Source organism: Cygnus atratus, chromosome 1 (assembly GCF_013377495.2).
Source record: "Cygnus atratus isolate AKBS03 ecotype Queensland, Australia chromosome 1, CAtr_DNAZoo_HiC_assembly, whole genome shotgun sequence".
Classification (NCBI taxonomy): domain Eukaryota; kingdom Metazoa; phylum Chordata; class Aves; order Anseriformes; family Anatidae; genus Cygnus; species Cygnus atratus.
The window spans coordinates 1,858,950-1,882,737 of NC_066362.1; the positions used below are offsets into that span (position 1 = coordinate 1,858,950).

The 23,788-nt window shown below is 51.7% G+C and overlaps 2 protein-coding genes across 6 annotated transcripts in view; one reads left to right on the plus strand and one right to left on the minus strand.

Annotated features, from left to right (window-relative positions):
- The first annotated feature begins 403 nt into the window (after positions 1-403).
- SLC35B4 (solute carrier family 35 member B4) lies at positions 404-15,090 on the plus strand. Of its 4 annotated transcripts, none has more exons than XM_035566630.1 (10): positions 404-628; positions 4,415-4,528; positions 5,446-5,548; positions 6,555-6,604; positions 7,659-7,740; positions 9,038-9,098; positions 9,593-9,702; positions 10,332-10,407; positions 10,741-10,816; positions 11,617-15,090. In XM_035566630.1, the coding sequence occupies exons 1-10, from the start codon at positions 552-554 to the stop codon at positions 11,861-11,863; spliced, it is 996 nt and encodes a 331-aa protein (XP_035422523.1). In that variant the 5' UTR covers positions 404-551; the 3' UTR covers positions 11,864-15,090. The 4 variants fall into 4 exon arrangements, with proteins under 4 accessions (XP_035422523.1, XP_035422525.1, XP_035422526.1 ...); XM_035566632.2 differs by having other exon boundaries at positions 422-628; positions 10,741-10,873; positions 10,991-15,090; XM_050708399.1 differs by lacking the exon at positions 404-628 and adding an exon at positions 2,477-2,873.
- Positions 15,091-21,402: 6,312 nt separating this feature from the next.
- The window catches only part of LRGUK (leucine rich repeats and guanylate kinase domain containing), a 50,163-nt gene continuing 47,777 nt past the window's right edge, over positions 21,403-23,788 (minus strand). The window contains exons 19-20 of one of the 2 annotated variants that reach the window (XM_035566626.1): positions 22,598-22,767; positions 21,403-22,201 (exon numbers count right to left, since the gene is read on the minus strand). In XM_035566626.1, the coding sequence (XP_035422519.1) occupies positions 22,050-22,201; positions 22,598-22,767 (322 nt within the window). In that variant the 3' untranslated portion in view covers positions 21,403-22,049. The remainder of the gene's footprint in view (positions 22,202-22,597; positions 22,768-23,788) is intronic. The other variant, XM_050708397.1, reaches the window with a different exon arrangement.

Sequence of the window (23,788 nt, forward strand, 5' to 3'; positions counted from 1 at the left end):
TACTCCCTTCTCCCTTCCTCGGACCCTTCCCAAATTTTCCCCTCATCAGACCCAATTCTTCTGCTTCTGTACCCAAATCCCATGTTTCTCACACAGCTGCCCATGAGCCGGGAACACAGCCAGGCTTCCTGGGAGGCTTCACCACAGGCATCAGGCAACCTATTTCACATCTAATCGATAATTTAATTATTTAAACCCAAAACGTCCATCGGCAGCAGCTCCTCAGCGGCGTTTGAGCCTCCCCCCTTCCTCCACCACACCACCAGGCCCTATTCCGCCATTACCCCCCCATACCAGAACTACAACCCCCATCATGCCCCGCGGGCACACCACCGGCGGGAGGAACCGGGGAGGCGTCGCGGGGGCCGCCGGGAGCTGTAGTCTTTTCCGTGCCGGAGCCTCTGTGGCGGTGAACGTAGGGCGGGCGGGGAGCGAACTACCGGCTCCCGGGAGGAAGCGGGGGCGGCGGAGGCCGGCAGGAGCGGGGCCTCGGCCCGGGACCGGGATGCGGTGGCGGCCGGGGACGGTGCCTCCTTGCTCGGGGCGGCACCATGCACCCGGCCGCGGCGGTGTGCCTGGTGTTCGGCGGCTGCTGCAGCAACGTGGTGTTCCTGGAGCTGCTGGTCAGGTGAGGTGGGGGGGGGGGGGGCAGAGGCTTTTGGGGGTAAAACGGGCGGCAGGGAGTGAGGTTTGGGGCAGGAATGGTGTCGGGGGGCGGGGAGGGTCCCCCAGGGATGAAGGCCGCAGCGACCTTGGCTTCAGGGTCTTGGGGTGGGGAGGGAGAGGCAGCGGCGCCCCCGGGCGTCTCCGAGGGGTTTGGGGGGCTCTGAGAGGATTTGGGGGCTCTGAGAGGATTTGGGGGGCTCAGAGACAGCCTGAGGGGGTCTGCGGCCCTCAGGGGGTGGTCAGGGACCTTCACAGCTTGGGGAGCGGGCCCAAGCCCCAGGGCTCCTTGGTGAGGCCAATGGCACCAAGAGGGGCTGGTGTTTAGGGTCAGCCTGGGCACCAAGACGGGATGATATTTGGGGTCAGCCTGGACACCAACAGGGGATGATGTTTGGGGTCCAGCTGGGCACCGACAGGGGCCAGTGTTTGGGGTCCAGCTGGGCACCAGGAGGGAATGATGTTTGGGGTACGTGTGGACACCACATCCCCTTCCAAACCCCGATGGACAAAGGCCAGCACAGCTTGGAGAAGGCGATCATCGCAGATCTTTAGAGATCCTTAGATCTTTAGAGAGAAAGGGAGTGCCAAATATAGCCTGGATCTGTCAAGCCAGCGGTGGGGTTACTTTTCTCAAAGTGGGAGACCAAGATCCGGGTCGCGTGAGGTGAGGTTGCACATCGCTCCGCAGTCGCTGGATAAATCAAGAAGCAGATCTTCGTTTCCAACCCTAATGATTCTGTGATCTTGGAGGGAGAGACCATGCCTGACACGATGTCGTTCCTCTTGGGGCTTGCTCTAAGCTCTGCCTTTCCTGCCTGCTTTGTGCTTCGGCCTCAGCGAGGGAGATGGAATTTCCCCCCTCAAGAGAAAGAGAGCTTCGGAATGGGGATTATCCATTTGCTTGCCACCAGACTTGTGTTGCTTCCAGCCAGACATTAAAACAAAAACGAGCCATTTGGCCCTGCTCAAAGTCCGAATTAGGTATCTAAACCCCAGAAGTCCTATCACAGATACCTAGGAAAAGCTGCTTTTCACACACAAGCTTCTCCTGAGCATTGCCTCACGTCTACTTTAGAAATTTCCCCAGTTCCTGTGCCCCACCCTTGCCTTTGTTCACCCTCGGTCCTCAAACTGGGGCAACACTGCTTATTTCTTTGAGTCTTGCTGTTGTCTGGAGGGGAAAGTCCCTCTTGAAAATGAATCTGCCCGAAAGTCCCTCTTGAAAATGAATCTGCCCATAATAAAGAAAGTCTTGGAGCAGGATCGCAGGAAAAAGCAGTGACCAGACAGAGTCAAGTGGGGAATAACAAAGGTAATTGAAAAAAATTTGCTCAGGATTTATGTGGAAAGAGTAAAGGAATGAGGACTATTTAGTCTAGAGGTGCCTGAAGACAGACAAAAGACTTTAAATGTGTGGAGAACTGCTGCAGGGAAGACGAAATATTTTTTTCTGCTGGGCTCTGGAGAGAGGACAAGGAATAATGGGCTTCTATTGCTATGGAAAGGGTTTAAAGCAGGACAAAAACAAACAAACAAACAAACAAAAAAACACAAAAAAAAAAGGTTTTATATGTTCTGGTGTCCTTTCCTGGCTGACCCTGGGGGCTGTCTTTTAGCTGTGATGCCAGAGCTTTGTGGGGTGTGCATACAGGCGTGGCTAGAAAGCCCACGATGTGCACGTGGCCTTCCGAAGTTGTGTCCCTGGGAGCTGTCTTCCCTGCAAAGATATTTTAGGCTCAGGATGAGCTCAGTGGGGTTTCTTCCCTTTGTGGTGCAAACTTTGGGGGGTGTCTTGCTCTTCTGCAGGTGCCACCGCAGGCATTCTGTGTGAAATCCGGAGTCTTCTGCGCCGATGGCCAGAAATCGTTCTCGGAAAAGTGATTTGGATGCGCTGAACTCAGTCCAAATGAGAGCATTCTGCATTAACACGACCCAAAGTGATGCCCAGAAGCGGGGCTGTTCCATTTGTTCCCCACCGATGTGACCAGGAGCCCCACTCCGTCTGCTTTATCCCTGCCAGCCCAGGCAGTCCTCGGAGGCAGGGTGACAATTCCAACAATTCCATCGTGGTGCTTCTGCGTTGCTTCCAGAGGGCTCTCCATCAGTTATCTACAGCTGGAGCAGATCTTTGGCTGATAGATGCGGCCTTTTGGCCTTTCTTTTAAGGCTATCGGTGTGTTAGGATTGGGAGTCAAAGGCACGGGCAGGTACAGCCTGGGTTTTTTTGTTTGCCCTTTTTATTATCAGTCAAAATACAACCCTCTGTCAACACTACCGATAATGTGAGGCCATATATACCACAAGTGACTGGATGCAAGGGCCTGTGGACTGGGAAGAAACAAAGTCTAGCGCGTGGAAACTGTCTTGGTTTATTCCAAGTTTACTCTTGCTTTCTGTTTTCCTACAGAGATAAGGTTTACAGTCCTGTGGCCTGTCTGCAGTTCAGTCTCCCTTCTCTTCCCCCATATAACTTTTGAACCTCGTAACCACGCTGCGCAGCAGGCATGGAAGTCTTGAGGTTAATTAATCTCGGAGAAACACGAAAATTGGCAGGTGGGGAGCGGGGAGGCGCTCAGGCTGGGGCAGGCACCAGAAGCTGGCCTTTCCAGGGCTGTTTGATGGTTACGTGAGTGAACTGTGTGCGTGCGCAGCAGGGAACCAGCGGCACGCAGCCTCTCCGGTCGGTCCTCGGCTTCTCTGTCGCACCAGAGAAAGGTGCCGTGCCTCCCGCCGCAAATAACAGCGAGCTTTCCGATTTATTGACACGTCACGGCTTCCTCTGAGCCCGCAGGCTGCGTGCCTCCCGGGAAATCCTCTCCTGCTCCCTGTAAGCCTCTTAGGAAGAAGGCAGAGCCTGCAGCAGGGCGGGCTGAGCTGCGTGCAGGCGGTGTTGGTTCAATGTCAGGCCGCTGCGCGCTGCCTTGCCCTCGTATGCAGTTCCTCTCCCCTCGGATCAAACACTGAAGGTTGATTTGCTCAAAGCTGGCGCTGTTTGCCACTCTGAAGCGATAACTGCAGGGCCTGGGGCTCTCTGAGGGCTGCCTGGGGGCTCCGTTGAGTGCGAGAGGGCAGGGAGCCAAAGCTTGCTGGGTGTGTTGAAAGCAGGTCCAAGCTGCCGCTCAGATGTTGTGGGGATGGGCTGCAAGCAGGACCAAGGACACGAAGCCTTGCTCTGTTGGCGTGCACCTCACCTCAGCCCTTCTTTCACACTACAAATAGGGGTTATCAGAAATCCTACTGTCTTCCTCCCAGGCAGAACCATCGTTTCACCTGGCCTGTACCGAGCCCAGCGACTTGCAGGTAGTGAGAGAACCCTACCAGAACCGTTTCCCTGTGAGAAAGAGGCAGACCCAGCCCCAGGACGGTTACGTGGGTGCTTGATGTCGTGCGTTCACACCCTGTGCCGTGGTGGGAAGTTAGGCAGAGCCCGATCCGAGCAGTTTCCTCTTTCGCTTCCTGACCCCTGTCACCACATGCCCCGCGGAGGGAGTGGCTGCTTGCTTCCTCTTTGGGAACGGCAGGGGAAGGCACTGGGATTGCTGCACACACATCCAGACACGTATCGGTGAGTAAATCCCTGCAGGGAGGTGTGTAATAGGAGCAGCAGGAAAACCCGGATGGATAAAGCCGCAAAATCCCCCCAGGCTGATGCCGACTGTGGGACCAGCCAGTTGTTGTCACAGCCCAGCGCACCGTGTGTTCTCTGTGACGTTGCACTTACGCTTGTCACCCTTCTCCGCGCCTGCAGGCAGTTTCCAGGATGTGGGAACATCGTGACCTTCTCCCAGTTCTTATTTATCGCCGTGGAAGGCTTTATCTTCGAAGCCAACTTCGGGAGGAAGCGGCCGGCCATACCGATGAGGTACGGTGGATCTCAACGCTTCGGCTTGTTGCAAATCGACGGGCTATCTGGTATCTCAAGGAGCGTTTAATAAAATCCCTTATCCGTTTATCCTGTCCGAAATCCCAGTCCATTCTGCAGCCTTCACAAACCCTCAGTGAGAACCTGTCATGCCCGTGAAAACGAGAGCTCCTTGGTTATTGAGAATCCTCAATAGGAAATTGCCGTCAGATTGCATCTATCCAAGGAGCGGGGCAATATTCGGTACAGTTAAGTCTGCTGAGTGTGAAGAGCTTGCAGTCTCTGGGGCTTGGTGCAACGGGCGTGGGAGGGAGAGGTTTACTGGAAGTCTAGCTGGATTCACTTTTGCGTTTCTCTGTCAGGGCTTGCCTTGTCCCGGCAATAACCTGGCACGTTCATGCTCTCTTCCCTGGCAAAGTCGAGGGCAAGTTCAGTGCCATTTGTGGCTGCGTTGCAGCAAGGAGCTCTCTAGGTTAGGTCTAGGACCACGGAGGTGTTCAGCGTGGGTTTGAATGGCGTCTTTCATGCAGGGTCGCGATGCCTGCTGGCAGAAATGGAATCCCTTCAAATCAAGCCTTGGCTTACGCCACTGTCCTTAGGAAAGAGAGGTCTGGGGGAAATCCATGCTAAGAGATTCCAGCTGGGGTGTTCTCGGTTCCCCTTTGCTTCTGCAATTTGCACAAACCGAGCCAGTGCATGTCAGTCCCCTTCCCTTTTTAAGGACTTCCCTGCTATATCCAAACTGGATCAATCTCCTCGTGAGTCGTTAGCACAGACCCAAGAGCTAGGTGGGTTCCTGCTCAGCTCCAGACCTCTCTTTGTGCCGCTTCACCTCTTTGTGACATGTGTCCCATGCCTCCCAGGAGCTACGTGCACAGCCACGAGCTGGTTTTGCCGACCACCGCTTTGTATTTCAGGTATTATCTCATCATGGTGGCCATGTTCTTCACTGTCAGCGTGGTGAATAACTATGCCCTGAACTTAAATATCGCCATGCCGCTGCACATGATCTTCAGATCGGTGAGTGTTGCCGTGCTGTCCTTTCCCATCTCATGTGACACCTCTTCCCATCATCTCTGCAAGCACTTTCCCTGGTAGATGTGTTCTTTCACCCTTTTTTTCCCCTGAGGACAACAGACCCCTGTGCAAAACCATATTCCGTCTTAATTGTGGGGGGAGCGACCTTGCTGCGAAGCTGAACTTCAAGTTTTATTTCACAGTGTTGACCATCAAATGTCAACGTAACGTCCCTGGACAGATGAGGAAACTGAAGCTGGAGCAGGCTTCGTCTTTCCCAAAGCGACGGGGAAGTAACAGTGACAGAACCAAGGCCAGGCTCTGGCTGTCAGCCTTGGAGGGGCTGAATTGCTGGCCAGAGGGCCCCAGCTTTCCCTTCCACCTCATGACTAGACCAAGCGGTTCATGTCCTGGTGTGTGTGCCTTTGTTAAATGCCTCAGGCCAGAGAGGATGGCTTTGGCATAGTTCCACGTGAGCTGTTACTGCCTCTGCTTTGGATGATGCCGTTAAAATGCATCTTCACTGAAGTATTTGCGTGCGAGTGGCTAAAACATCCATTAAAACTAAAGACAGCGGGGTCCTGGCTGTTGGGAGTGGTGAAAGCTTTTGGGGGGGCTGTTCACCCCCAACATATCACAGGGTCGAGATACCAAGAGAGGTTGAAAAGAACTACACCAGACAGGGCGCTCGGAGCCCTGCCCCACGTTCTATAGCACAGTGTTGGGAGTGGGCCAAGGCAGAGAAGCCCCGCTGGCCAGGAGATCCTAGTCGCCTGTCTGCTCCAGCGTCCTCGTTCCCAAGCTGCCCAGCTTCACTTCTCCCCTCCTCCTAGCCGAAGCCAGACTCCTTCCACCCTGAACCTGTTCTGACGTTTCTCTTCGTGTTTTTGTATTAGTTGCTCGTGGTATTTCTGTGGGGCAGGCACCCCAGACCGAGGAATTTTGTCCTGCTGACCTGTTTTGTGTTTTTTTTTTTTTTTTTTTATCCCCTCCTCTCTTCTTTCCCCAGGGCTCTCTCATAGCAAGCATGGCTCTCGGTATCATCATTTTGAAAAAAAGGTAAATCACAAGCACCTTTCTTATACCATCAGGGAATGCACTGCCACTGACTTAATCCTGGCTGGTGTTTAGAGCCTTACTCTCTCCTGGTAAATATCCTTGCTTGGCTGGTGGCGAGGTTGGGGCACAGAGACGTGCCTGGACTTGAGTAGTTCCCTCTTCCGCACTCCCACTGCTCCTCACTCCTTCATTTAATGCAGATGTAGACTGAAGAAAGAGCTTTTAAACATGGCTACAGACAAGAACGTTAGCTCTTTTCCTTCCTCTTTCATCCCAGTACTGCTCCTCGAGGATGGATCTGGCTGGGATGGAGTTAACTTTCTTCACAGCAGCCCCTAGAGTACTGTGTTTGGGATTTGTGGCTAAAACAGTGGCAGTGACACACAGATGTTTTGGCTATTGCTGGACAGTGCTTACACGGTGGCAAGGCTTTCTCTTTTTTGCACTCTGCCCCCTTTCCCAGTGAGCAGGACGGGGGTGGGCAAGAAGTTGAGAGGGGATACAGTCAGGACAGCTGACCCCAAAATGGCCAGGGGGATGTTCCGTGCCATATAACATAGGGCACAGCAGGAGAAACCAGGATAGAGGAATAAGTGGGTTGGGGGACCTTGGCTTCTAAACTATCCATACTTGTGGGAGGAGGTGCAAGATTACTTTTGCATTGTTATTTGTTTGTTTTTCCTCACCTATTAAACAATCTTGATCTTGACCCAGGAGTTTTCTTGCTCTCCGTCTCAGGGTCAGCCCACCACAGCGGGCAAAGACATCGGGACAGGATGGTCCTCTCACCAGCCTGGGGTCTGGTTGCGAGACCAATGTGGGCGCGGGTCCTTTGCCACAGGCAAAGAGACCTTGGTCCAAATGCTTCATTTTTGGTGCAGCTGGAATAAGTTGGCCTTCTGTCCCCGGCAAAGTCCAGCGTTAGGTATTGGGTACGTGCCCCTTATCCCAAGTTTATACCGGTGTAATGGAGCAAAACGCCAAGCAAGGGAGAAGGAAATGAGCAACGCGAGGCTGGGCCGGGTCGCTGACGTCTCTCTTCTCCTCCGCGCAGATACAGCGTGTCTAAATACACGTCCATAGCCCTGGTTTCCGTGGGGATCTTCACCTGCACTTTCATGTCTGCAAAGCAAGTGGTAAGGGTTGGAGGGGGCCTGAGGTCACAGCTGTGAACCTTTTTGACAGGAGGAGCTGCCCTGGGCACCTTCATCAGTAATTTCCTTTGCCTGATTATTAACGGTGAGACGAGATGTCTCCGAGCTCTCTGTTTCCTGAAAGCACTTGTTCCTGCTCTGTGGGTTGGAGGGAAGGGACACGTGTGTGGTTTAATTTAATTATAGATGCCTTTTATCCTGTGTTATTTAGGTTGCTTTTTGTTGGGAATAAACAAAACATTATTTTTTCTCTTTTCTCTTGCCCTTGCTGTGACATGCTACAATCAGGAGCGGGTGAATCCTAAACAAAACTCCTTAAAGAACTCAATTCTTTGCTCTCTTTATCCTTGAAGAGACCGTCAGGTTTCGGAATTTTCCAGACCTGTTGTCAGCCAGCGTGACTTTCTGTGACCCTTGAAATAAAGTTACGTGTGCTTGGAGAAAAGGAGGGAGCGAAGAAGATCCGTGTGTAACACCGTGCATTTGGGCTTTGCTTGGGTCAGCACCCACAGTCTGATCGTGTCAACCGAAGACAGAAAAGTGGCATGAAGTGGTAGCCAAGTAAAAATTGGCTTCACTTAAACCAGCTCTGAGAGGCTGGAAATGAAACACAGCTGTCGAGCCTCAGAGACCCCCGTTATTTCATAGCTGCTTACGCTCTCAGGGTGTCTGAGAAAGGTTCTGTGCTCTGCAGCCTTGCTCTGAATTCATCCACATAACTCTCGGCAGGCGTGGGGGTTTGGTAAGGTGCGCAGAATTGTGGCAAAAGTGAGTGATCTCATTTGGCTAACAGCACCTCCAGGCCTGGTTCCCTCGATGTCTAGACCATAAGCCAGTTTTAGTACCTAGCTGGGATGTGGCCAGAGCCCTTGTTCTTCCCTGCATGCCTGCCCTGAGATGAGGACAGGAGGAATCTGCTAACGGGCCATCTCTGAGAGCTTTCTAGGCAACACTGATTATTTTTAGTGTAGAAGAGTTCAGTCTCTGGCCAAGCCAGGGCATTCCTTTAAGAAAAGCTCCTTTCTTGATCAGACATTTATACTTCCAGCTGGAATCTGGTTCGTTCCTGAAAACAGAGTGGCAAACAAAGTGCGCTGTAGTTGCTACCACCTCCGTTCAGCGGGGGAAGTGACCGGAGAATGGGAGGCCTTGGGCAATCTTTGCTTTCTGGGCTTGCTTGGAGCGCAACACGCAAGCCACGAGTGAGGTAGAGGCAGGCCCGAATGAGCTGCAGGGCTGTGGTAGCTCGCGATGACCGTGTTGTGTCTCCCTCCACCAGGCATCTGACTCCAGCTTAAACGAAGAGGACGGACTCCACGTTTTCTTGTGGTGGCTGCTAGGTACGTGAGCGCCCCGTCTCCAGCCAACCCTGATGGGATATGGACAAGACTTGGCTTTCTAATGTCTGCGGCCATGTGTGTTGTGATAAACATACTGTGGTGGGAGTCCCTGCGCCGATATTAAGTTGTGCTTAGCTTCTAGTGGGTGTTGATTCCCGAAGAATGGGGTTTTGTGGCACTCATTTGCACCTTTGTACAAAGATACTCTTCATTTGGCCAACAAATCACAAACAGCACCTAAAGGGCTTCTGCAAAGTAACTGTTCTTGTCAGGAAGTAAGTTTTCTGCAGATGCCTTCTTTATTTTTCCCTTGTAACAATATACCTTTGTCCCCAAGACCATTATCAGCTTTCTGCCCATCTTGCCAACGCTGGGTGCTTTGGCTGCTATGGCTGTTTTCTTTCACTGAAAGCCAAACAGCAGGAATCCTCAAGCTGGCTAACACGAACTACGCCGTGCCGAAGCAACGCTGCAAGGCTGTGCTTCTGTTCCAGGTATCGCTGCGCTCACCTTCGCCCTCCTCATGTCTGCCAGGATGGGGATTTTCCAGGAGACGCTGTACAAGCGGTTCGGGAAGCACTCCAAAGAGGCCCTTTTTTACAACGTGAGTCACTGTGTCTCTTCTGTTGCTTTTACTGGGCAGACAGAGCTGCTAAGAGTCCCCTTCCCTCCCATCCTGCACTCGGATCCATACGGGCAGCTCTGTGAGCTACTTCAAACAACGGTGGTTTCATCTCCGTGTAGTCCGCAGACCCCAAGGAAGTTTCCTATGGAGGTGCAGCCCACCTAGTGCGTTTTAGACACACGAGAGGCCTGACTTTCTGAATTCCCCCTGCTCAGCAGCAGTCTGGTGACTTCTCTAAAACAGCACTTTATGTGAAGGAGACCGGCAGGAGGGTGAGGAGTTTCAGAGCAAAAGCTGAAGATGGGAAGAATGGTGCTGAGCCACGCTGTAGGAGGGGAATAGATCAGGAGGAAAGGGTTGATGGCAAGCTTACAGCCTGCATACCTGGGCTGTAGTAGGTTGCTCTCCAGAAGGAAGGAGTTTTTTGGTGCCGTAGGTGCATGGGACACGTTAAAGACAGGCAGTCTTCCTGGGGCAGAAATCCAAAGCATCCCATGCTGTGAAGTGTGTGCTGTCATCCATGGAGATGCGTGAGGCTGGCTTCCCAGGAGGAGAAGTGGGGTAGACTCGCATAATCTGTTAACACCGTGTCTTTCCTTTCCTTCCAGCATGCGTTACCACTCCCTGGCTTTCTCCTCCTCGCCCCAAACATCTACCACCACGCCGTTCTCTTCAGCCAGTCCGGTGAGTGTTGCACAGGCGGACCCTTGCTCTCGTTGTACCTTTCTGTCCTCTGGAAAATGCTGTAGGGAGCTTTCAGTCCAGAAGCTGTGCACATCAGACGGTTGCCTCCAGAGATTCAAGCCTTTCAAATTTTCAAATTTCAAATTCTCTAATCCCATCGTGGTCAGTCGTGAACAGCAGAGACCTACTCGCTGTCCTTGCATCTCTTGCGTTAGCAGGCTTTGCTCCTTTCCAGCTCACACGCGTGTGTCCCAGGCAGCCGTGACGGCAGCAGGTAGATTTTTTCCTGAAATCCTTGGTGCTGAGAGACCTCCTCGTCCTTTCTCCCCACAGAGCCGTTCCAGATCCCAGTGATTGGGCTGACCCTGCCGATCATGTGGTTCTACCTCCTCATGAACGTCATCACTCAGTATCCTTCCAGTGTGCACCTTGAGACAAGCTGGCAGGATGGGAGAGGAGAAATGGGGTAGGGAAGCTAGGGATGCTGTGCCCTTGGAGCCTTCCCTGCATTTAGGAGCTGATGTTTATGTAACTCTTGGAAAATCCAGATAGAAATTGAACCTGGAGCTTATGTTTTTTCCAGAATGACTGAAATCTGCCACCACCTCCCCATGGACAGGCTGGCTGGTAAAATACCGCAGTGGTTCTGCTGGTCAGTAGAAGGATAATCGAGAGCCGTTCACAATATCCGTGGGCAGTCTCCCAGGCAGCGAGGACAGATCTGCAGGTCAGATAAAGCCAAAATGCACTAGAAAAAAGGGACCCTACAGTCCAGGTCCCTCTCACCAATTTTTTCTTGTTGTTGAGAGGTCACTGTCCCCTGCTGCTGCTCACACTCCTCCTCGTTCAATCTGTGTCCCCTCGGGGAGGAGAGGGGACTTCTGCAGATCCACTGCCAGGCGTAAAGGGAGAAAGTCTGGTTTTAGCACCTGCCATGGAGCTAAAAGAAGCTGTAAATGCTGCATGTCACTAACCTTTTGCTAGCACATCAGCTCTCGCTGCTGTCCCAGAGCAGGCTCGGGAGAAGTCTGGGAGGTTCAGGCTGTCCCCGAGGCTCAGAGCTGTAGAAACGCTGAGCTCAGGAGAAGGGATCTTAAATTCCTCCGTAACCAGACTGGGGTTGTCCGTTGCCCAACCCTTTGCGTTCCCAAAGCCGGGCCGCCCTCCCTCTTCAGCCCTGATGCCCCCTTACCTCCCCCCCCCACCCAGATACGTCTGCATCCGGGGCGTCTTCATCCTCACCACGGAGTGCACCTCCCTCACCGTCACGCTGGTGGTGACGCTGCGCAAGTTCGTCAGCCTCATCTTCTCCATCCTCTACTTCCGCAACCCCTTCACGGCCTGGCACTGGCTGGGCACCGCCTTCGTCTTCGTGGGGACTCTCATGTACACGGAGGTGTGGAACAGCCTCGGGCCCCTCCTGGCCCGCTGGAGGAGGAGGCCGAAGGAGGAGTAACAGCCGGGGGACTCTCTGCAGGGACCTTTTTATTATTTTATAGAGCAGAGCAGCAGGGAATTCCCCCCGAGAGGGGTTGTTTTTATAACAGGGGAGGTGTTGGCTGTGCCAAGCTCCTGGGAATCATGGAGCCTCCGCCGGGAACCTGCCTGGAATGGATCACGGAGGGAGGATACAGTTATTTTTGCAAGGTTGCATTTTTTTTATGCAACCCCTTTTGCTCCCCCACTCTAGGGTTTTTTTGTTTTTTTTTTTTTTTCTCTCATTTAAATAACCCTTTTAAATTAATTTGGAAGCTGACCCAGTCCTCTGCTAGGAGCCCAACCATGTCGTGGTGCTTTTGTACACTCCTCCCAGCTTCGGTGAGCTGGACCCTGAGCCTGTTTGGTGCCGTCCTTTAACATCCAGGTCTCTGTAGCAGGTGGGTGAGCCCCTGGGAACCCCCAGACACTGCTGTTTGTGCAGCAGGTTTTCAGTTGCACTGGAAATGCCAGACCTGGCTGTTAACTTGAGTCCTTGTTGCTTGATCCTGACTCTTTCTGGGAGGGCATCGGACATACTTGTAGCTGCCACCTTCTCCAGAATCCAGTCAGCCCAATAGACCTGCACCAGGGAGTGGCTCAGGGGGCTTAGCCCTGAGACCCGGCTGGGAGCCCGAGGAAAACAAAGAGGTGATGCCAAGGTGCCAAAATGCCACCGCATCACCTTCGTGGCTTTCTCGGGGAGGTGGTGCAGTGCTGTCAAGGCTTAGCTGAGCCCTCTTGTGTCATCCTGATACCTTATGAGGTGGAGGGGTCATAGGTTCCTCCTGCTTCTGTTAGTTCCTCGGTGCAGGTCGCTTTTCCTCCTTTTTCCTTCACCCGAGTGTGGTCTCAGGGGGATTTGTTGCCGGCAGTCAGCTGTAACAAACCGCTGAACCCCCAACACGCTTGTGCTCTCCCCCAGGCCACCCCTTCATCGAATCACAGAACGGTTTGGGTCGGAAGGGACCTCAAAGCCCACCCAATTCCACCCCCCCTGCCATGGGCAGGGACACCTCCCTCAGCCCAGGCTGCCCCCAGCCCCATCCAGCCTGGCCTTGGGCACCCCCAGGGACGGGGCAGCCACAGCTCCTCTGGGCAGCCTGGGCCAGGGCCTCACCGCCCTCATCGAAAAGAATTTCTTCCTTTATCTAATTATTATCTAATTAAAATCCAGCCTCTCTTAGTTTGAAACGGTTGCTCCTTGTCCTGTCACTGCACGCCTCAGGGTACAAATGATGCCAAGGAACTTGAGCAGGGCCAGTACAGCTGAGCTTTCTTCTGCCGCTGGGCAGGGGCCGGTTTTCCTGTCCCTTCACCCAGCTCTCTCCGTTCCTTTTCTTCTCCCACTCCTTGGGGATCAGCTTCACCAGGCATGGGTGACATCAGCATCCACCAGGCACGGGGACAATTTTGCTGAGTGTCACCTCTCTGCTGATGCTCAGACAGCCTGCGGGAACTCTGGGTGCCTGTCCCCTGCGTGGAGACAGTGTCTCCCAGCGAGGTGAGGAGCAGAGCAGCCAGCCTAGGGGCCGCTCACCGTCGGGCAGAGCAGGGATTAGTGCACAGCCTTGCCTCGGAGCAATGGGGAGCACGCACGGTTTTGGGGAGCGCACGAATTGTTTTTGCTGCCTTGATTTTCCTGTGCACTTCATCGTGACTCTGCCCCTGCACAGCCGTGGCCGTGAAAGCATCCAGCACTGTCAACCTGATTTGCATCAAGCCTGGCTAAGGAAGGGCAGGGGCTGTGCTTGGGTGTTCCTCCCCCAGCGTCCGGATGGCTTTGGGTATTTATTTACATCTCCAACGTCAGACCTGAGGCCGGGCTTGTGGCGGCTTCACCTTGGCCAGCGGCAAAGCGCCGTGCGGCCCCTTTGGGTGTGGGGGGAAGGAGGAGGAAGAGCAAAACCAGGAAAGTCTGTGGGTAGAGCTAAAGGTGGTTTAATAAGCACAGGAAAGAAGAAGAGCAAAAATAAACGTGGTGCAAAGACAATCAGTCACCACCTCGCAGGTAGACCAATGCCAGCAGTCCCCAGGCAAAAACCACCGTCCCCAAACCCCTTCCTCTCCATTTTTATCACTGGTTTTTATCTGGGGCAGCCGTCCTGGCTGTGCCAGCTTCTTGCCCGTCCATTGCCTGTGCACAGTAGGGGCAGAGAGGGGAAAAAGGAGGCCTCGCTGCTGTGCAAATGCTGCTTAGCAATAGCTGAGGCATCGGCATGCTGGTTTAGCCATGAGCCCTGCTGCTGTTTTGGGGCTGTTAGAGCCAGCAGCACGCTGATGGGCCCTGCAGCTCAGGTCCTTCCCAGATGGTGAAGTGGTTTCCCTTCTGGGGTTGGTTTTTCCTGAGCCTGAAAAAAAACAAAAAAAAAAACAAAGAAAACCTCTCGAGTGTCCCAAATGGGAGATTTCCAAGGATTTTGTAGGTGGGGAGGCAGATCCCCAAGAGCTTCCCTGCACGCAGCGCAGCTCAGCTCTCGCTTCCAGCTGTTTGTACAGGACTGGAGAGAGGGAAAACTGCGCCTGCAGCTCGCTCTTCAAAGCTATTTACACAGAGCTTCAGCCGAGACAGCGAGGCACGGGCAGGGAAGGCAACCCAAGCCGAATTCAGCATGAGAGCATCAGGGATGCTACCTGACAGGATCGTGTCTCGAGGGGGTAAAACACCGCTGTAACGCCGGGCTGCAGGCAGAAGTTGTGCTCACAGCCGGGCAGCAGGAGCTGTCACTCCTGTTTCGGAGCGGTGGCTGTGGGTTTTTGTAGCCTGGCTCGGGGGTTTAGCAAAGCGAGAGCTGAGCGGGTGCCTGAGGGACTGTACCATACTGTACATAGCCCCCCTCGCTGGGCCGCCCTTTGTCTCAACGACTTTGCGTGTCGTCTCCAATTTCTGTGACGCTGGTAGACTTGGGGATTTTCAGGTTTCTTTTCTTGACCCATGTGCTGTTCTCGGGCTTCACGCAAGCCAGGTGTCCACCATGGTTTTTTTTTTTTTGTTGTTGTTGTTAGGGTGTTTCTTTTAACCGTTTACGGTGTGGTCTGTGTGCTTCTGGGTGCGTATCACTGTTAGTGTCACAGACGTGGCAGCGATTCCTTCCCTGCTGCAGGCGAGCGGGTGAGCGCGCCTGGTCGTGAGGTGGAGAAAAGGTCCGTGCAGAAGTGCCCCAATAGCTAAAACTGGTATTTGAACCCAGCTCCCCCTCCCCGCCCCCCAAAAAAAATGGGGGTACTGATTTGTTTGGGTTTTATGTTTGCTGTAGAAATGATAGCACACTTTTTTTTTAGCAGAAGTTGGCAAAGTGAGGAGCCAAAGTGCTTTTGGACCCGTGTTTCGGATTTACAGAGCTTTTGGGTTGGCTGGTTGGGTTTAGGGTACTTGTGCTGTTGTTTCTTTGTTTGTTTGTTTTTCTTTCTTTTTGTCTGTTTTGTTTTGTTTTCTGAGCAAAATAAATGTCTCCTCTTCAAAGCATGCTGCGCCTCTTGTTTCTCCATTCATGCTTTGCTGCTGGCCATCAGCTGGCTGCAACCCGAAAATTCCTGGGGCTCTGAAATTATCACACAGTTTATCCTGCCTTTAACATGAGAGAGAGTAGGAATGGCTCGGCCTTACCAGGCTTCGAGGGGAAAGCTCAGCCTTATCTCTCTCCCTCGCCACTGTCGCAGAGCAGGAGATGGGTTTTGCTGCCAACACAGCTGGAAGAAGCAGCCCAATAACCAAATGGCCCCGAGTAAACATACAAGTGCCCCCTGAATTTGTGAATAATTTGCACTTTAACATTTTGGTTGCTGGGAATACAAAGAAAGTGTGGTTAAGCAATAGCAAAGCAAATGGCCAGGCTGGATGGGGCCTTGGCCAACCTGAAGCGCATCTCCGTGGGTGTCAGCTCCTGCCCACGTCCCTTGGGTGCTTTCTGCTCATGCTGAGCCTTTGCTGTCTCCAGGTGGTGCACCCTGGTGGTGCCATCTTGCCCCGTTCTCCTTTTCCCTCCTCCGCAGCCCTTGTCCCCTTCACTGTCCCTTTTGGCTCTGGTTCCTCCCGAGGGGGAATTGAACTGGGGTCTGGGGTGGGCACGGGAGCTGGAGGATGGTAAAAAAGGGGACGGGTGGCCAGGGAGAGGCTCCTATTTAATTACACTTAGAGTAAATTATATCCATTAACATGCTGCAGAAAGTCTCTAATTGCACCCGGACTGGGGGACCTGGCCCAGGGCAGCGGTTTGAGCCAGGACCCCAAAGCAGTTGGTACTGGGGAAAACATCAGGATTTTAGGTCTCCAAGCAAGACTCAACGTTTCCTCTTTTTCTGCTTCGCTTGCCCTGCTGCTATCCCAGGAGGTGCGGAAATAACAAATGGGGCCACTCCTGGCATCAGCACTTAACCATTAACCGGGAGCCGAGCCGTCCAGCCTCCTGCATGGGACGTGATTTAGAATAGAGATCCAGAAATGAAGTGATTATTGCAGTCTTTCCAGAACCCCCGAGGACATCTCCATCACTGCAAAAGCAATGATGTGGTGCTGATGACACGGCATCAAAATCCTGGCCGTCGCTTCACATTTAGCACGCCTTTAAACCTCACAGCTTTAATGGGCACACTTAATTCCTCAGCAGTTACTGAGTGTATATATATATATATAATTCAAGAAATCATCCTTCCCCACATCCTGGCAGCCTTTTGTTTAATAAATCTTCATTGTCCGGGCTCTGCTTTCATCAGCTCAGAGATTTCTGTTCAAAATCTTTTGCCTTTCATTAAATCCGGGCTGGTGTTTATTAATGCTTTCAATCTTTCCTCGGCGCGCCGCAGCCCGGCTCGCCTTGGTGGGCTGGGAAAAAACAAAGATTTTTTTTTTTTTTATTAAAGCGAGAGGGAAAGCCTTGAACTCCTTTGGGAACCTCAATGAAATCCTTGTCACTTCCAAGGTGTAAAAAACCTGCTCCCGCCACTAAATTAAATGAGAGGGGAAGGAGAGGGATAAAGATGTCTCCGTAAATCACTTGGAGCCTCACAGTTCATTTCTGTTCAGCACCTTTCATTACAGCGACCGTAAATCAGCAGCGGGAGCCCAAGAGGGTAGGAAGGTGCGATTTATTGACATGGGAAATTCGGGAGGTTCGGGGGGATGCACAACCATTATTTTTGCCCCCTGCGTGGCCCAGGCTCACAGGTGAACTTTGTGCTGAACTTCATAGACCAAAGGACCTCAGCACAGGGCTCAGTGCTAGGCACGGGTACATTCATTTACCCCTTTAAAGCCTGAGAGGGTGGAGGTGAAGCAGGAGCACCCGTTAGAGCCTCACAGCCCCTTTTCCCTCGCAGGAGGTGCTGGGGACAGGCAGGTGGCACTGAGCCCCTCCATCAGCCACCACTGGTGGCTTGGTGGTGGAGCTCCGTCCCAAGAGCCTGGAAGGGGGCGCAGCCCTTGGAGCCCTCTTGGCCACGAGGGTTTGTAGCCACTCAGGTGTTTCAGGTGGCCTGAGATCACAGCAGCTGCCTGCAATCGTGCTAAATGCAGTGGTGGGAAATGTGAGAGGTGGAGGGCATATATCAGAGGCAAGAAGATATCAAGTGAAATAAGGGGAGAGGGATCCTGCATGGACCTGCAGTTCTTTGTGGTCTCCAAGGTTGACAAATTGAAGTCACAATGCATGGGATTAATGCAAGAGCTACCATTCCTGGCTCCTCGGGAACCCAAAGAAGTCTCCAGCGTATGGGAACCCATCCTCGAGCTGCTGGAGGCTTCATGGGGCCACCGCAAGCTGGGACGGGGCGGCCACAGGGAGCCTCTGCGTTGCCACCACCCGCAGCAGCACAGTCACGGTGTGGGCCTCAAAGGAGCTCCTCTGGAAGCACCGTCAGCACGGGGGATTTTTCACCGTGGTTGACGTTAATTTACACCGTCGTGCTCCTACTTGCTCCGAGGTACGAGCAGGGCAAAGCACGAACGATAAAAATGTAGGCGCCGCCTCCTCCCTGCAGGAAAAAGAAATTCAGGCTCAGCGGCGAGGGCTCCTCTCTCTCTGCCTTCCAGGAGACACAACAAATAGCTCAGAAGCTTGAAATATTTCCTGCGGGTTACCAAAAGGCTATGTCCAGGGAGCAAGGTTTACTGCAGAGCCTACCCCGGGTACCAGGAGGCCTTTGCTTGAGCTCCAGCTCCGCAGGAGAGGGTGCTTGGCTCCTGTTGGGCTGGCGATGGAAAAAACAACTGGTAAATGGCTGGGGGGACCCAAAACTGTCTCAGTGACACCATAGAAGTGTGGGGTGAGAGCATAGAAAGCCCAAACCGGTCCCCTTCAAATCCTTCATCAGCTCTTGCTTGCATCAGGGATGTGAAGAGAACCGCGGCTGCAGTCGGCGTAATCACGGCAGCGCTTCTTGCCCCCGCTGCTGCGCTGTTAAAAAAAAAAACAACAACAAATTATAATTCATTTTGACAGCTGCCAAATTAGCAGCACGTTACGCGGCGTATTCAATTAGACAAGCTCCCGAGGGAGAAGGTGGAGCTCGCGGGGCAGGCAGATGCTGCCAGGGTGCGGCGTGGTGCTTCGGAAGGGGATTTTTGGAAATGGATGTGGGCGTTCGGCAGGGGAATGAGCAGCCCTTTGGTCACTCCTGGCAAATTCACCATCTATTTCTAGAAAATAAAATAAATAAAATAAAATAAAAAAATAAATAAATAAAATAAAATTATGTAGTTGCTGGATTCACAGTGGTCTCACTCGCAAGTCAAGCGCCGACCAGCCCAGCCCGTATCGGTGACGATAGTGGAGGAGGGAGGCAGGAGATGAAGGTCAGAGAACCAAACCAAAGCTTTTTACGCCCATTTTTATTTTATTAATCTGGGAAGTGGGGGCTGGAGAATCTGAATCGTCTCCCCTAGACTGAGCAGCCCGCCCTGGCTGCCTGTGTACCCCGGGGTCGCCTGTGAAGCATCGCGGCCTCCAGTACCTAGCAAGCCTGGCAGCTCTGCAGGAGGAGGAGCAGCTGCCCTGGAAGCCTTCCCTGAGCTGCGAATTAAGCTTTAGCTACCAAACTTCAAAGCCTCTCCTTCAGGCAAAGGGCTGTGTTAAAACACCGTCCCCTTACGTCTAACGAACCCGTCGGTCCTTAATTCAGCAGCTCCTTGTCCTACAGCATCCACGTTGCTACCAGCCTGGGGGAGGACTTGGGATAAACCAGCTGCCCTCGACTTCCCCAAACACCTCGGCATAAGCAAGGTTAAGACCTGGAGTAGAAACGTTGGAGCCCTGGGGTCTGACCCAGTCCTGAAGAACTCCCATGGGATGACATGAGCTGCTGGCATTGCTCCCTGCCGTGCTCTCCGGGTGTGTGCCACGGGGCTGGGACAAGCACGCGTGGTCCCTCCTCAGGCTGGTAAAAACCATTTCAATTCATGTGGAAGAAACCACAGCTACGGCTATTGTTGAATGCTTAATTTAAAAAAGGGAAATTAAACAGCTTGTTATACTCCCCTCCGTAAAATTCAAGACTCGAGACTTGCTTGACTATGAGTAACTTTAGGTGCTACTCTGCTGTAATCCAAACACCCTTCCTGCCAATGAAAACAGAGTTCCCCGAAACAGCCCCGCGTTTATCTGCCAGTCTATAAATATAAAGGCACCGAGCTACACGTTCTGTGCTTTCAGCCAGAAATAAACGCCCTGAACTAAGAACGATGAACGGCGATGCTTCCCAATCTGCTGAACGAAACGTAAATGTTACGGATTGGGAATCTTCTGCCTTCAAACTCAGCCAGGTGTTTCATGCACCGGGGCGCACAGGCAAAGGACAGGGCCATATAATGTGTTTTTTTGCAGGAATCTCATAAATGCGGTGGGCAGCTCAGTCTGCTGCGGAGTGGGATGGGAGCAAGTGAGAGCACACGGCAATGAAAGCTCAGAGAGGAAAGGTGAGAAACTGAATATTTGGCTGCATTGACTTTGGTCAACATTTCTAACCTAAACTCCCCCCTGGTATCTTAAAACGTCCCGTGTCCTACTTCCCCACCATGTCCTTAACCCTGCTGGGGACGAGTGACCCCACACATGGGGTTTGAAAGCTCAGGCCTTTCAAATTGGTTGCAAGCTGGGAGAGTCTCTTCAGCCATTATTATCTGGTACAAGTGCAGTAAGCTAACCAAAACCCCGATCAAATGCTCATTTTTCATCATGGCAGGTTTTTTTTTTCCAGCTGGGAAATGGGAGAAGCATATTTATGCTCCACCTGCATAATCAAAACAGAGATAATTCCTGCACTAAAGAGCTCGATCTTTAAGACCTTTCCTGTAAACACAAGCACTCGGCATCGCTGTGCTTGCTCACTGAAGATGCCCAAGGCTTTTGCACGATTACTGACTTCAAAGTTGTGCCCACGAGCAGCACAGCTCAGGGACAGCCGGTCCTGCTTTAGGTAGAAGGGGACAACCACTGCGGGGGCAGAGGGGTGGACTGGGGCTGGATGGGGAAGATGTCTTAGCTTGGCAAACTGTGCAGGAATGGAATCAAAAGCGAGACACCGACACGATTGGGGTGTCACCCAACTCCCGCTGCCCTTCTTTCCCAGGGGGATTATGTGTATGGGTTCTGGAATTAGCATTCAGGAAAAAAAAATCTGATCCATGTACACTGCCTGTATCGCCTTCCTCATGTAAGCAGTTCTGTCACCAGGCTGAGCTGGGAGGTGGGATCGCCCCGGCCCTGCTGCACACGAAACACCAGGCACCTTGCAGATATTCATTAACCACAACGCCAGCACAGCTCCTCGCGCCTGTAAAACAGCAAAAAACCATCGGCCGATCAGCGTCCACATCAATCAAGTGTGCAGCCGGCCGTGCCAGCCAGGCTGACAGCTGGAAAGTTGTTTGCAGAGGCAAAGCTGAGGGTGTTTGCAAAGGCAAAGCGGCCGTGCAGGGCCCTGCAGGATTTGCTGGAGAAGCTGCGGGGCTTGGGAAGCGTTCAATCCGGCACCCACCTCGCTCAGATGCCTTGGTCAAGGCCACCAAGGTTCAGACTGCAGCTTCAGCTGCCTGAACTCCTGCTGAACCCAGGCCGCGGAGCAGCCCTGCTTTTTGTTCTGCCAAAAAAATGATAAAAACCGGTGTCTCAGAAGAGCTGTTGCTCTTCAGCTCGAGGATACAGCCAGCTGCAGCGTGGAAAGGAAACCACTTAATAAAAGACTGAGCTGTTTTACAGGCTTCACTGGAATTTAAGGTCAGGCTATCCGATTCTATCCCTTACTTACCAGGAGCTGCGCGGCTTTGTTCAGCTTATCCTATTTAAACAACGAAAACCCCCGGCCAGGTTCTGAACAGGCACAATGAGGTAAACCAGAGCCATCCCACGGACACAGCTCCGCACTCTGGGAACGAGTCACGTCGTCTTCTGTGCACACAAAGACCTCTCGGGACCCACGCTGTAACATAAATAGCAATCAGCCTTCCTCGGGGGAGGCTGCTCAGGCAAAGGGCCCCACGATCTGTTCCGTAAATGGATGGTAATGAAAATTAATCAGGACAAACATCAACTCGAGAGTTTTATTTACTTGTCAGAGCTCTGTTCCACATATAGAAAAAAACAAATCTTCACATGGTGCTTACAGCCTTCAGCCAGTTCTCTGAAATTGTAATATTTTTTTTTCTGGTGACTCCTTACTAGGTTGTTTGTTTAAAGACACATGCAAATGAAAAAATCGTCTCAGCTCTTCAAAAAACACATTTTATTAAAAATAGACTTGCAACTAGTTTTCACTCCCAACAACACTGAACATTTCACAAAATCTCTCTTCAAAATAGTTCACTGGTCCTACAATATCGGTGATGATATCAGAAGCCCTGATGCTTCCACACGTCAATTAGATCTATAAAATAGGAGGGGGAGGAAAGAATGAAATTAATAGAAGATATGGACTTGTGGCTGTGAGGAAAAAATTCTACACCATTTCCCAGCTGAGAATGCCTGGGGAAATCATTTTTAGTGTTGGGAAATGCAGAAATTACTTTTTAATAAAGTTATAAATAAATAACTTTTTGGAGATTTAATCAGAAAGGGATTTAGAAATAATCTTTGATATAATTTCTTTTCAACAAAGCAAAATCTATCAAAATCAGTATTCCCACTAGGCAGAAGGATTCGGTGTGACCGAGACAAAGACTCGGCTAGCAGTGGCCGTCAAGGGTTGGTGCTCTTCCGCCGAGGCGGGATTGGAGGTAGGACAGGTCTGGAGTGGGAACCTGGCCAGTTGCTGAGCTGAGGCACGTGTGAAGAACCAGCCTTGGGTTTGCTGTGCTTCCTCTGAAGATTGTCACTGTGGAGTTCATTCTCTGCAGAAATTATAAAGTGAAGAGACTTAAGAGGGTGTTTATTTAAATGAATTCACCACAAAGCGCATCCCCCGGCTGAAAACCCCATGTTTTGTGGGGGAAAAAGGACTACTATCTTCAGTAGTCTAGTGACTGCTCTAGCTCATGTGAGTAACTTCATGCCTAGGCAGCCATTATTTTGAATTTCTCCTGAAGTTCATTGAGAGAGAGCTGCTGTACTGAGCATGTTTCCTTCACGCCACACTGATTCTGCCACATCCTAACATTGCTTCCTGTAAGAGCGTCATTACCAGAGGCATGAAGAAGCTGCCCTGGCACCCAAGCGAAGCTACTAGCATTATGGTAAGCGTGATGCACAGCCTGAGCAAAACTGTTACTTCGGAATATGCTTCAAACCTTGCATTCTGTCCGCTCCGTTTTCAGCTCCCCGTGGATCTTGCTGCTCAGCTTGGGCATCTTCAGTGGGATGAGCGTGGAGAACGGGGGTGCGAACAGGCAGGCCTTCAGCAGCAGGTGCACCGGCGGAGTTTAGAAATAGCCTACTGGCAGGACCAGATCCTCTGCAGCTGAGAGGGGGAAGCGATTCATGCTTTGAAACAGCAAGAAAAAAAGCACACGCACCAAGTCTGATAGCGTTATCGATGTTGCAATCACATAACTCAATCAAAAGTCAGAAACAAATGCCAGTACTTATCAGCTACACGAGGCTTTTTCACACATTACGATTCTCTCAAAACTTCTAGCACTAGCAAACACAACTACTACCTCTCTCAATGTTCATTTATTGATTTAATTAATTGCACAGACAGGTAAAGAGACAGTGAGTCAACTTCACAGAATGGCTGGGGTTGGAAGGGACCCCTGGAGGTCACCCACTCCAATTCCCTGCTCAGGCAGTTACCGCTCTGTGCTCACAACCACATCCTGATGGCTTTCAAATAGCAAATCTGGGATCAGAACTCAGAGCTTCTTATTTCTAAATCTGTGTCTTAGTGAGTAAAAGAAAATAGGAATTGCCTTGAAAAGAAGCATTTCTGTGACAGCAAGGACCACAGGTAGCCATTTACCAGCGAGTGGTAACCAGGGCACCTCTGACCTATTCGGTGTCTTGCAGAAAACCTAACCAAAGCCAAAGCCTGAGTGGTCTGAGACCCTTCATATTAAAACAAATAATCCATGAACATGACGTTTCATAATGTCTGTCTTCACATGGACTGTTCTGGTCCATATGGGAGAAACCGATTCATAGGTTTATGAATACAGGAGAAGCTCAAACTTTATCCACCCTGACCTTATCAATGGTGCAGGCCAAAAGAATTTCATCCTCTAATTCTTGTAAGAAGCATTTTACCTTGTGAGAATACTGTGATTACAGCGTTCTGGGGAATAAAACGAGAATTTCATTGGTATTTTAATAAAACCATACTGTAAGAAGAAGGGATAATGAATAATGAGATAAAACAGTGTGGTACTCCCATAAGAAACAGGTAATTATCTTCTAACTAGAAGTACTGTGAAAGTCTATGAGATTTTTGCTATTGCCTTCAAGGTAAAGGAATATTATATTCTGTAATGAACCGAGTGCTC

Excerpts from the sequence above, each read along its gene's own strand:
- SLC35B4 (XM_035566630.1), top strand. The coding sequence starts at position 552 with ATGCACCCGGCCGCGGCGGTGTGCCTGGTGTTCGGCGGCTGCTGCAGC. Across the intron at positions 4,529-5,445 it reads CGGCCGGCCATACCGATGAG|GTATTATCTCATCATGGTGG; the intron begins GTACGGTGGATC and ends TTTGTATTTCAG. Across the intron at positions 9,703-10,331 it reads AAGAGGCCCTTTTTTACAAC|CATGCGTTACCACTCCCTGG; the intron begins GTGAGTCACTGT and ends CTTTCCTTCCAG.